The 13,152-nt window shown below is 42.0% G+C and overlaps 1 protein-coding gene across 1 annotated transcript in view; it reads right to left on the reverse strand.

The window, feature by feature from the left end:
* B4GALT6 (beta-1,4-galactosyltransferase 6) overlaps positions 1–12,884 on the reverse strand; it is a 30,944-nt gene extending 18,060 nt beyond the window's left edge. Inside the window, exon 1 of the mRNA XM_036378580.2 lies at positions 12,266–12,884. Coding sequence (XP_036234473.1) covers positions 12,266–12,380 — 115 coding nt within the window. The 5' untranslated portion in view covers positions 12,381–12,884. The remainder of the gene's footprint in view (positions 1–12,265) is intronic.
* Positions 12,885–13,152: the final 268 nt, after the last annotated feature.

Consider the following 13,152-nt stretch of genomic DNA (forward strand, 5'->3'; position numbering starts at 1 on the left):
TGGCTGCAGAGATCATGAGATGGTGAAGTTCAGGATCCATGGGGCAGGAAGACACAAAAGAAAGCTCACAACCCTGGACTTCAAGAGAGCAGACTTTGGCCTCTTCGAATATCTGTGTGGTGGGGTCCCATGGGATAAAGCCTTCAAGTGAAGATAGGGGCAAGAAAGCTGGGTAATTTTCAGGGACAATATCCTTTAAGCTTACAAGAGATCCATGTCAACAACTATGAAAACAGGTAATATGCCAGGAGGCCTGCATAGATGAACAAGGACCTCCTGTGAAAAAAACCAAACACAAAAATAATTCAGTGGGAGGAAGTAATCTCAGGGAATGTGGGAGGAATACAGAAAAAATACCTGAGCATCCAGGGATGCAGTTAGGAAAGCTAAAGCCCAAATGGAACTGAGTCTGGCCAGGGATGTCAAAGACAACAAGAAGCATTTCCATAAGTATAGAGGTGATAAGAAGAAAACTCAGGATAACGTGAACCCATGCTCAGTGAGAAAGACACACACTAAGAAGTCTGCAATACTGAATGTCACCTTTTCACAGTCTATATTAACAAGACCACTCTGCACAAAGTCCAACTCCCTGAGACCAGTCTGGAGCAAGGAAGCTGTACTCTTGCCCTTGGTGGAAGAATTAAGCAAACAGGGCACAGGTTAAGTCCGTGGGCCCTTATGAGGTGTACCAAGTGTGCAGGGAGATGGCAGATGTCATTGCACAGCCACTCCTGACCATCTTTGATCAATCGTGATGGGTGGGAGAAATACCTGAAGACTAGAGGAAAGCAAATGTCACTCCTATCTTCAAGAAGGAAGACCCAGAGAAGTACAGGCTGATCAGTCTCAGCTTGATCCCAGGGAAGGTGATGGAGCAGCTAATCCTGGAAACCATTCTTCAGGTACATAAATGACAAGAAAATCATCAGAAACAGTCAACCAACTGGGAACCTTCTCTGGTGAAGATAGATAAGGAAAGAGCAAGGGGCATTGTCTACCAGGACTTCAGTAAGGCCTTTCACACTGTATCCCATAAGACTCTCATTGACAAACTGTTGATGTACAGGCTGGCTAGGCAAACGGTGAGCTGGATCAAAAGCTGACTGACCAAGCCCAAAAGGTGAGGTCAGTGACCAGTGATGTAGCCCAGGGGTCAATACCAGGTTCATTCCTGTTTAACACCTTCATTAATAATCTGGATGACAGGCAGAACAAGACCTCACAAAGTTTAATTATGACACAAAAGAGGGGTAAGTAGCTGATATGCCAAAGGGCCATGCTGTCATCCAGGGGTACCTTAGCAGGCTGGAGAAATGTGCTGACATGGACTTCATGCAGTTCACAAGGAACAGTGCAAATTTCTGCATCTGGGGAGGGAGGAACAAACCCGGACACCAAAATATGCTTAGGGGCATCCAACCAGAAAGCAGCTTGACAGAAGAGGCTTTGGAGGTCCTGATGGACATCAAGCGGAACATGAGCCAGCTGTGTGCTGCAAAGAAGGCCAACAGCATCCTGGGCTGCATTAGGAAGAATGCTGTCAGCAGGTCAAGGTGGTCCTTCACAGCCTTCACTCAGCACTGTTCAAGCCACACCTGGTGTAGTGTCCAGCTCTGATCTTCACAGTGTAATAGAGAACATGGACATCCTGGAGAGCATCCAAAAACAGGCCATGAAGAAGACAAAGGGAGTGAAGCATCACCTCTGTCAGGAAAGGCTGAGAGAACAGGGATTGCTGAGCCCACAAGAGGAGGCTCAGGAGGTCACATTAATGTGTACAAAGCGCAGGTGTATATGTACACAATGTCTACGAAGGGAAGGTGCAAAAAGGGACAGAGCCAGCCACTTTTCAGTGGTGCTCAAGGACAGAACCAGAGGCAGTGGGCACAAACTGAAACACAGGATGTTCCATCTGAACACCAGGAAACACTTTTATATTGTGAGTGGGACAGAGCACTGGCACAAGTTGCTCACAGTGGTTGTGGAGAATACCCTCAGAAATATTCTAAAGCCTCCTGGACAAGGGCCTGAGCAATTGGCTCCAGGTGGTACTTCTTGAGTAGGGAGGTTGGACTAGATAAACTCCAGAGATCCCTTTCAACCTCAACTAATCTGTGATTTTTCATCTACTTTCATCTTTCTGCATTTGTACCAACCATCGCTGTCACAGTGCAAGGCAAAGCATAAACCAGAAAGGCAAAATTTCACATGTAACCAAAGAAAACATCTAACAATGTAACACCTAGAAGCAATTTTATTCATATTCTTCTTATTTCACTGTACATGGTTCATAATAAGTAAGAAAGAGAATTTCTGGCTCAAGAAACATAGAATCCAGGCTGTCACACAGTTTACAGGTTAATCAGATGGAAAGTGCAGTGAGAAATATAAGACAACACACACCTATAGTACACCTTGGAGTCAATACTATACTGTGTTCCATCTCAAACAACTTCAAGTGTCAGCTCAGAGCTCATAACTAATTCAGATGAAGTTTTCCTATCAATTGATCCAGCTCTGCATCAGCAACCATGAACACACAGCCACATGTCAATAATCAAAAGTGCTAGTTTTAGGGCATTATTTAAAACTTATTCTAATAACACACATTACGGCATTAAAGACATCATCCTGTATTTCAGAGGACATATTAAAAGTATCAGATGAATCATTTTTTCTCTCAAATTTTTATAGCTCACTAGTTATTAATAGTTTTATGTGCTAGACTGTTGGGGGGGGCAATGCATGAATTCTAAAAGTATAAAAAAAAAGTAAAAATGGCTCAGTGTTTTATATCAGATGACTTTTTGTTATTTAAGTATTCACTTGAAGACTATTTACCCCTTTTTTTAAAGAAAATTATATCATTCACAGATTACTCTTTATTAGGGAATCAAGCTCCTTCCAAGCAGTACACCAAAAAATCAAAGCACTTCTCACAATACTGCTTTAGTTTATCATCCCACAATTTCACAGGAAAAGCACAAGACTTATTTTTATATAGAAACTTAGTAAGTTATCATGCTGTACTCGTACACTGAAGCACAGAAAAATATGCCACGCACTTAGAAGAAACCAATGTAGTAAAATATACAACAGGACAAGCGAATTTGAAACTGGGTCAATGACTGACATTCTGAACAGGACTAGGAAGTTAGAAATGTGATGACTTTAAAAACATAGAAGAGTATTAATTATTGCCAAAAATTATTTTTAAATGCCAAACAAAAATGGACAGACTCGGAGGCCACAAATTTGATTTTCAAATGCAGCTTTTGCTTTTCAATGCCAAAGCAAAACCAGAAATCCAAGGCGAAACAAACCCAACAACATGGAAAAAAGCACTATGTCAAGAATATTTTCAAAGCAATTAGCAAAAAGTTAACATGCCTCTTAAAAAAAAAAAGATAATCTATCAGAGCAGTTATAACATCATTCACTGATCTTTCTGGGGGAAAAAAATGCTGAAAAACTCAGATAGGAAATATTTCATAGAGAACCCATGGATTCTGCAAGATCCAAATGCAGTAAATATGGCTTTACAGGCAACAGGTCTTGACAAATGACCATTGCCCCTGAAGTTACTCATCTGCTAGTCAACAGCTGTTTTCATGGGACTTCTGAAAAGCACATTCAACATATTGCATAAAAATTGGTATAGATTCAAACAGGTTAAAAGAAAGGTCCAGACTTGCTCCAGACTGGTCTCAGGGAGTTGGACTTTGTGCAGAGTGGTCTTGTTAATAAAGACTGTGAAAAGGTGACATTCAGTATTGCAGACTTCTTAGTGTGTGTCTTTCTCACTGAGCATGGGTTCACGTTATCCTGAGTTTTCTTCTTATCACCTCTGTACTTATGGAAATGCTTCTTGTTGTCTTTGACATCCCTGGCCAGACTCAGTTCCATTTGGGCTTTAGCTTTCCTAACTGCATCCCTGGATGCTCAGGTATTTTTTCTGTATTCCTCCCACATTCCCTGAGATTACTTCCTCCCACTGAATTATTTTTGTGTTTGGTTTTTTTCACAGAAGGTCCTTGTTCATCTATGTTCCACTAGTAATTGTAAATGGGAAATCATCTCATGGGAGCATTTCTAAAACAAGTCCCACATGGGTCTCTTCTTATCACAAGGTTACGGGATATTGTTCTCAGCAATACTGGAGTTAGAAATACGCTATTGGCAGAGTTCACACATGGCAAATTAACATAGAAGTGTCAAAGATTAAATTCTATGATTAATCTAAATAAACAGTAAATAGATTGCTGAGATTGCTTCTGAAATATAACAGTTAGAATTCCAGGAGCTAGAATATTTTCTGCAGTATAATGACTTTAGTCTGTGAAACTGATTCATTAAACAATTTAGCTGTGAAGGACAATACCCCAAGTAATATAAGACTGCTGTAAACTGGTTCCTATTCAAAAATGGAAATCTACAACAAACATCAATAAATACTATTGCAAGTGTCCAACTTCCTTAGCACTGTATTTATTTTTACACATTTGTTGTTAATCAGAAGTTGTTTTTAAAACAGATACAACAGCATAAAAAAAGAAAAAACTTTATGCCTTGAAATATATTCTTTATTTCATTTGTTTTTCAATATTCAATGGCAGTTTTGCACTATTTGTAAAATAATAATAAATCCAATCTGATTTCAGAGGGATAGGGAGACTGCATTTGAGTCTGTATATGTATACCTCCTTATAAGAAAAATATCTTAGAAAGACATAAATCACCTCAATCTGTTGAGAAAAACAAAAGCTACCAGTGTTTCTGGTGGCTAACAGTGATCTTTCAAATGGTGTAGATGGACAAATCTGTATCAGCTGCAACAGAGAAGTTCCAAATTGGTTTTTTAATACTTCAGACAACCTCTGTATATTCCCTGCAACAGTGGATATGTCAATGGATGAGTCCTCTGACTGCAAGTCTGAGGAATTGGATAAATATCAGTTCACTGTTTATTGGGAGACAGCGAATGAGGGGATCTCCATTTACAGTGAAAAAATTGAATCAAAATTTCTTTTTCTAACAGTAGTTTAGGCATAATAAAGGATAAAATGTTCAATAAAACTTCTAACATATTTGATACTATTCTATCCTCTCAGGCTATTAGTTGATTACACAGTAAGCAGTAGAATAATTCAATAAACACACAATGAACTGAAGGTAAAGAAGGACGAGCACAAATCTAAGAAAGTGAACTGGCCATTGGCAATACCTTGCAAAAAAGCATCTTTTGTATTTTAAAGTCCTGAAACCAATCTCTGCACTGTGCTCACAGTGGATCCCACACAAAGCATAATTATTTCATGCTGCTCCCCATAATACGATTGCATAATTTGAATACAAAAGATTACCTAAGAGTAAGAGCTATAGAAAAGCAAGTAAAAATAGTCACTTGTAGAAATAGTCTTATTTATCAAAAGCCAGTAGATAAGCTATTTTTCACCACAGACAGATGTGGAAATGGTTAAAGCTTTGGCCCTGTCAGTAAGGCATCACAATTCAGATAAATGTCCTCAGGGTATACAATCTCTCTTTCTCAACCCATGAGAAGAATGCATTCAAATAACTGGCTGGCTAAAGTGAAAATTCATTTCACATGAAGTCTCATAATTAGTTTGTCCTTGTGAAGTTAGCTGCACACCATAAGTACCTGGCTTATTTCTGTTTTCTGACTAAGAACAACATCACAAAATGTATACTGATTGAAATCTTACGCAGGCAAGTTCCCTGACAAATAACAAGTAATACCTAAGGGCTTTAGGAAAACTATCAGATAAAAATGCAGAAGAACTGATTCAGAAATAAATATGCATGTTTAGTCAAAGTTAATCTGTTGGTAAAAGTGAAAGACAGTCATGAATGACAGAGCTACAATAATTTATTCAGCATCAAGTGCTAGGAATGACTGTGCTGGGCCAACATAATGGAAAAGTCTTTGCACCTCCCAGACCAAGGGAGAAAATGTACCCATGACACTGCCCGTGTTCAGTGGGTTCAAGGAGCTCAAGTGCTTAGTCAGAATGCTGAGGAACATTTGATCACTGGAAATCAGAGATCAAGCAGAGTGTTTAAATCTCCATTTCCCCTCTGCACAAGAGAAAAAAAGTCCCTATTAATCAGAAAGTAAACCACAATTTCACAGGTAAAGAATTTGATGGTAATTTGCAGAAGTGACATGAAAAACTGCAATGCAAGCAAGAAGACCTCTGCAACTAATGAAAGTACTCCTGCTCCAAATGAAGCCTTTAATAACAGGAGAACTTTAATAATGGAATATAGCTGAAAATAGCTCCCAAACAACAACCAGTTCTGTAGTACAGGCATTTCCCTGCAGAAATTATAAAACAATGGGACAGACAAGTTTCATTTACTCAAGAAACTTGTAAGAGACCCATGATAATAATTCCCTAGAAAGAAATAAAAGAAGGCAATAACAGGGAAAGAAAAATACTAACATGAACATCTACCACACCCTGCAAAAACTCATCAGCCTTTTATCAGATACTTCCACACAGCACGAGAGACAAGCAAGTTATATTAGTCCTATTTCACTGCAGCCCTAGATCTGCATTAAACCTATACAGAGGCTCTATTACAAAACCCTCAGACAGGGTATTACCAGCCCCCTATCATTGTGGCAAGCATAGTCAACAGTATCCTGCCCTGTACTGGCAACAGTATAACCAGCACATCCATACCAGCAACTGTTGTCTCTTCAGCTTGTAAAATCATATTTGTCCAGTTTGGACATCCCAGTAAGAACCAAATATTAATACCAGAACAAGTCCAGAGGAAACCTTCCAAAATCAAGCATATTATGTACAAGCAGAAACTAAAATAGATGGGTTTGCTCAGTCTGAAATAGAAATGGCTAAGAGCAGGGTACTTTTTTTTTTTTCCCTGTCTTCAGCAATACAGTATTCTTGTTAAGAGAAGACTAAATTGAACACTTGAAAGTAGTCAGTCAAAAGACACAAGGCAATGAACATAAGGTGAGATATTACTATTACATATTACAATTTTCTCACAGTTGTCTGACACTGGAACAGGTTTCCCAGAGAGACAGCAAAATCTTCATCCCCGGATTTATTCAAAAACTCAAGTGGACACGACACTGAGCAATTTGATCCAGTAGGATCTGCTTTCAGCAGGAGGTTGGATCAGGTGACTTCCAGGTGGCCCTGACAATCTAAATTATTCTGTAATCAAACAGCAAGTCTTTAGAAATGCCACAACTGCCACAGATGCCAGGAACAAAGAATACCAGCACAAAGGCTGTGCCCATATTTATGGGCTCAGCACCTGAAAGCCATGATAAGCATTTATCTTGCTCATAGCATTTTCAGGACTCTTCTCTATTTCTGCACAAGTTCAAAAAGGAGTGATATCATTCTTCCTATTACGAAAACTAGCAACAGAACAGGAAATAGATTTATATAGAATTGGGAGCTAAAACCAATAGAGATTATTCGAAGTTCCATGCAAGCTGCACAGCTGCCTTTTGGTCAGGACTGACAAAAAAGCAGCAAGATTTTAATAAAAGAAGCAGAAGACCATAAGAGAGAAAACATTAGCTGTTTTTTCCTCTTCAAACTCATTTCACCCTTCACAATTCTTAGTTACTGATGTCAAAGCAGACTGCATCTTCTTTGATCACTGCACTGTTTCATAACCAGTTCTTATTTGAACTGCATAGGTCATTACATCCAAGGTAGACAAGCTAGAATCTTAGAATGAGCTGAGTTGGAAAGAACCCATCAGGACCATGGAGTGCAACTACTGACCCTGCACAGGACACTCCAAGAATGTCACCATGTGCCTGAGAACATTGTCCAAGCACTTCTTGAACTCTGTCAGGCCTGATGCTGTGACCTCTTCCCTGGAGAGCCTGTTCCAGTACTCAAGCACTCTCTGGCTGAAAAACTAGACTGCAATCAACTACAATATGAAGAGCTCTAAGATACTCTTCCTCTCAGTCTGGCAAAGGTTCTCTGCTGCAGCAAGACAGAAAGGAATAACCGAGGGATGAATAAGAGATCATTTTCTGAGATCTGTCCAATGTAATTTCAGTTATAATGCTGAGAACAAATGGGAAAAACAGGAAAAAAAGAAAAAAAAAATGTCTCTTGCAATACTCAGATTGGTTTGGCAGTGAAATTAGACCAGCAAATGCTCTCCCTTGGTCACCATTGCCTTGTTAATTTGTCTTATTCTCCTAATCTTTAGATCCTTTCCACGATGTAAACTCAAACCTACAAATGGGTTCTGGATGGCTGTCAGGACCAGACATAAATTATTTGAGTCCCTTTTATTACTACTTTTATCTATAACACTGAAAAAATCCCCATGTTGGTGCCAAATATTCCTGCTCTTATCTAGCCTCTTCAGCCTTTAACTAATACATGAATATTTGCAACTTTCAATGAAGTTGCAGAATCACAGGCTAGTAATTCAAGATCAGAAATTTCAGTTTCTGCTTAACCAGAGAAGCACAAAATGAACTACTGTCACAAAAGTGGTCATTCTGGAGAAGCAGCACCTCTTATCTGCTTTTATTAAATACTTGAGACTATCTCACAGAAGTGTCATTAAACATTTAAATGATTTCTTTTAAATTTTAAGCATTTTAAATGTTTTTGACCATTTTAACTTGCCATCCTATCTATTAAGGTTTTCCTCTGAAACATCCACTGAATTAAACAGGAAAAATTAAAATTAGAAAAATAGTTGTCTTCTCTAATTAATAGTTAGAAATCAATCTGCTCTTGTGTTTCAGCTTCTCTGACTATCAAAAGACTACCAGGGTGCTGAGGTAGGGTTGCAATCACCTCTACCTCATCCAATCATCTGTGCTTACAGAAAGGGAAAAGCAGGCACATGAACAATCCCAACATAGTGTATGAATTCTTCTCAACCATTTAAACCATATATTTTTATATTAATTACAGTACTATAGGTCTTCATCTCAAAACACAGAACCACATCTGAAAACATGAAAATGTGGTTTTCCTCCCCTTGTATTCTGAAGTACATGGAATAATAAAAGCTTCTGTTTCCCAAAGAACTAACATTCTGAGAGGTCTTTTCAAAAACAGAACAGTGATATTATTGCAATATCTGGAATTATGGTGCAAATGAAAACTTTTAAATATTAGACAAATAATTAAATACCTTAATATAAGCAATTACAATTTCTTTCTTCTAAACAAATTGTCAATACTTCAAGTTGATCTAAACGCCATTTGTTACAAAATTTGCAGTTTTGTCAAAAAAAAGCAGTAACTCTACTTTCTAAATAGTTTGAAGGTCAAAGGGAATGTGATAGTGACCTCTTTGAGAATTCTTCCAGTGCTAAGGGCTTACATGTGCAGATGTCTTTTCCCTTGATAAGCCATGAATTGCTTACTGTGGGGGACTCCCACTCCATTAGCCCATAAGAATTCAAAATTTCAGTCAACTTTGACATCTCACAAAACCATTCTGCTGCATAACTCATGTATTTTTCCTCTCCCACCTTCCAGTACACTGCTGCTCTATAAAACATTTGGGAGTCCAACTTCTCCCTCTCTTTTCAGTTCCTCTGACTACCACAAAGAGAAGCTAGCCACGGAGTAGCTCCAGTTCCCAAACACAATTAGTATTTTCTTTGTCTTTGACATTGTGCCTTGTAGCTTGTTGAGGAAGAAAACGTTCTGGTGAACTAAAATATCTTCAGTAAAACACATCTTTACATATAAATTACAACAGATCCCAACCTGTTTATGACTTAGATGCAGAACACTTTTAATGAAAAGCTGCTAACAGGTAAGGTAGCTGAGCTTCAATAAGAAACCTTTAGCTTTCCTTCTCTCCACACACACACACACACACTCAGCCTTGACTTAGATGCATCTATTTCATTACACACAGTAAAAAGGTGCAAGTACAGTGAAATATTCTATTCTATCACAATATGCAAATGCCATGAGCATAGAGCATAAGATTATTAGATGAATCATCTGCCTGTAAACTTGGGTGTTCCTAAGTGCTTTGAGAATCTTCTGTTCTTGCAACTTACATTTCCACTATACTGCCAGGAAGTAAGATAATATCTGACTTTCTTTCTCTCCATTCCACACAGTAACATTTTAAGGAGCAATTCCTGGGAAATCAGCATTTTACATCTGCAGGCTGATAGGCTGAGATGTAAGACTTTCCTACTGCCCTTCACCATTTTCTATATTCTCTTCCCCAGGATCTTTCAGACCCGCACAGGACAGCAGCACTTCAAGATGGACCTAAGAAGTGCCACAGACAAGGAATAAGTTCATTATTGCCTGGTTTTGACTTAAGCTGGATGAGTTCACACCACCAGTGGGTACAGTTAGGGCAGCACAGCATTGATCAGTGGCTGGAAAGAGCTGTAATCTCACAAACTCATGTAAGTACCCAAGATTTTTGCATTATAAAACCACATCTTGAAGGGCCAACTACAGTATTTGTGTCTGAGACAACAAGAGAGACTAGTTTGAGTATGATTCTTTTTTCCCTCAGGGTTGATCAGATCTAATTAACCTACCCCAGGAACACTTTTGGTACATACCATTGATTTCATTTCATTCCTGGTACAAAGGAAGCTGAAAAGATATGTAATGCCCAACAGCTGAGCAGAAAGATGAAGTCAGAAATTTAAAGTCTCATCACTAAAGGCTCTGATTCTGAGCAAGGTACTGCATAAGCCTTGCTTAGTGAGACAAGGTTCTTCCTAACAAAGTACCCATTGGCAAGAAACATTTAAGTAATAAAGTAAAACTACAGCTGCATACATTATGTTAGATGTTACAAGTTTCACTTACAAAGATGTATAAACTGCACTCTGCTATTTAAATAATGTATCAATTACTTGCAATTAAAGTCTACTTTATATGTGTGCCCTGCACCAGCATCTCAAAGACCTAAGATGTCTAAGTGGACATCAGCATCATTCTCACTTGGAAGACTACATCAGATCCCTTTCAGCAGGAAAACAGACAAACAAGAAAGTTCTGAACTCTAACCCTATATATATTATATATTTCCTAGTATTTTTTTTGTATTTACTTGAACTAAAAAAATAATTGGCAGACTTGTCAATATTGTAGGAAGTACATAAGAAAAACCACAGAATGATAGGTGGACTATTTAGAACTATTTAAGTATAGAAGCAACAACTGCACCTTGAAAGTGTTTACAAGTTAAATATGAGATAGTGAATAGGAGGGAGCCAAACAGCATAAAGACACAATCAACAGGAAACAATTCCTGAATATTCAGTGATCACATCAGTGTGGATATTTTGTAGTCATGACTGCAGAGAGAAGTTCTAAGCACTAAGGATGAAGAGAGAGATGATCTGGCAAGTATTTAGGTAACACCTGATAAGCAAGGAGATGTGCAGAAATATGTGGCAATGTTCCCTGGGGAAAAAAAGGAAAACGTTCCCTAATCAAGGAACACAACACAAAGAAATCCCACAGAGCACCATACAGGATATCACTGGCCTTAGCTCTAGGGTAATGCTAACCAGTTGTAAAAGGATCATCCACTGAGAGAAAGCCTGATGGTCTCCCAGTAACAGCAGAAGAACGAACTAAGGAAACCAGCAATTTTTTTTGGTTTGTGTTAGAAACAAACTTGAGCAGTTGCTTTATGAAGCTTCTTCTAAATCAGAGGGTTTGTCTCCCTCTGAAGTAGTTCCTTCAGAAGTGGAAGAGTTACCAAACTGTAAAACCTGTGAAGAGAGAGAGAGATCCCTCTGACAGAAGTAAAAACAAATATTCAAACTGGTTCTTCATTTTTGTTCACATGGGCTTTATTATTAATGCAGTTACTAACAATCTGGAAGATTAGTCCATTTAAGTGACTCCAGCAGTTTTGCAGTTCTTTCCCAATTCATACCACTGTAACACGACGAAACGCTGAGCCGCTTCAGTGCCTCGCTTTGCCAGCCGGAGAAGCAAGGGCAGCATCCACCTACCTCGCGATGGCAGATGAACCTTCTAGAGCGTTTGAAAGCAGCAGAACAAAGATGCGGGATCCGCGCACGTTACCGCCGCCCCCGCCGGCCGCCCCGACCCTTCCCGGGCGGGCGGGATCGCGTTCCGACAGCCGAGCCGCCCCTCGCCCGGCGCCGCCCGTGCCCTCCCCGCCGCGGTGACAGCCCGGGGGAGGCGGGCGCGCCCCCCACCACCGCCCTCACCCGCGCTACCCGCGGGGGCGGCTCCGGACTCACCGATCCCGGGGGCCACATAGATGAAGTAGAGGCAGGACGAGGAAAAGGAGAAGAAGAAGATGAAGGCGAGCATGGAGCGGTTGGAGACGCGCAGCACCTTCCGCAGTAGTGGCATCCTCCCGCCGCGCCGGCCGCCGGCCGCTCCGCTCAGTCCCGGCGAGCCGCGGCGGCGCTTCCTAGGGGGAGGCGGCCCGCTCCTCCCATGGATCGGGCGGCGAGAAGGTGACGAGGGGGCGAGGGGAGCTCCCGCCCTCCGTCCCCGGGAGCGGGGCTGGCAGGGGCAGCGCCGCGGCGTGCGGAGGAGGGCGGGCGGCGGCGCTTTGTGGCCGCTCCTGCTGTCTCCTCGCGGGCGGCAGCAGCGGCGATGCCCGCCCGCCTCCGCGCTGCGCCTCCGGGCGGGCTGAACCGCTGCCGGAGGGAGGGGCTCCCTTAGCGCTGCCGCGGGGCTCGGGGAACGCTCCCGCCGCTGCTCACATGCCGCCGGGCGCCGCGGCCACCCGCGCTCCCGCCTGCAGTCCCCGTACTAGCGGCGGCGGCGGCCGCAGCAGCAGCAGCATCCCCGCTGCGGGCGGGCAGAGTCACCTTCGCGCTGCGCCCAGCCCGGCCCGGCCCGGCCCGGCCCGGCCCCACGGCTCCCGCGCCGCCCCGCACCGGGAGGAGCCGCCCCGCACCGGGAGGAGCCGCGCGGCCGCTGCGGCGGTTGTGGCGCGCGCGAGCCCCGGCGCGGCGGCGGCACTGCGGGACTGCAGCGGGCGGGCGCGCGCCAGCCCCGCCCCCGCGGCCCTGCGGGCCAATGGGAGGCGAGGGAGAAGCGAGCCCGCGGCCGCCGATTGGCTGTTGCGCGCGCACCGTTGCTATCAGCGGGCTGCGGAAGGGGGGCGGGGAGC

The sequence above is a fragment of the Molothrus ater genome, chromosome 1 (assembly GCF_012460135.2).
Source record: "Molothrus ater isolate BHLD 08-10-18 breed brown headed cowbird chromosome 1, BPBGC_Mater_1.1, whole genome shotgun sequence".
Taxonomy (NCBI): domain Eukaryota; kingdom Metazoa; phylum Chordata; class Aves; order Passeriformes; family Icteridae; genus Molothrus; species Molothrus ater.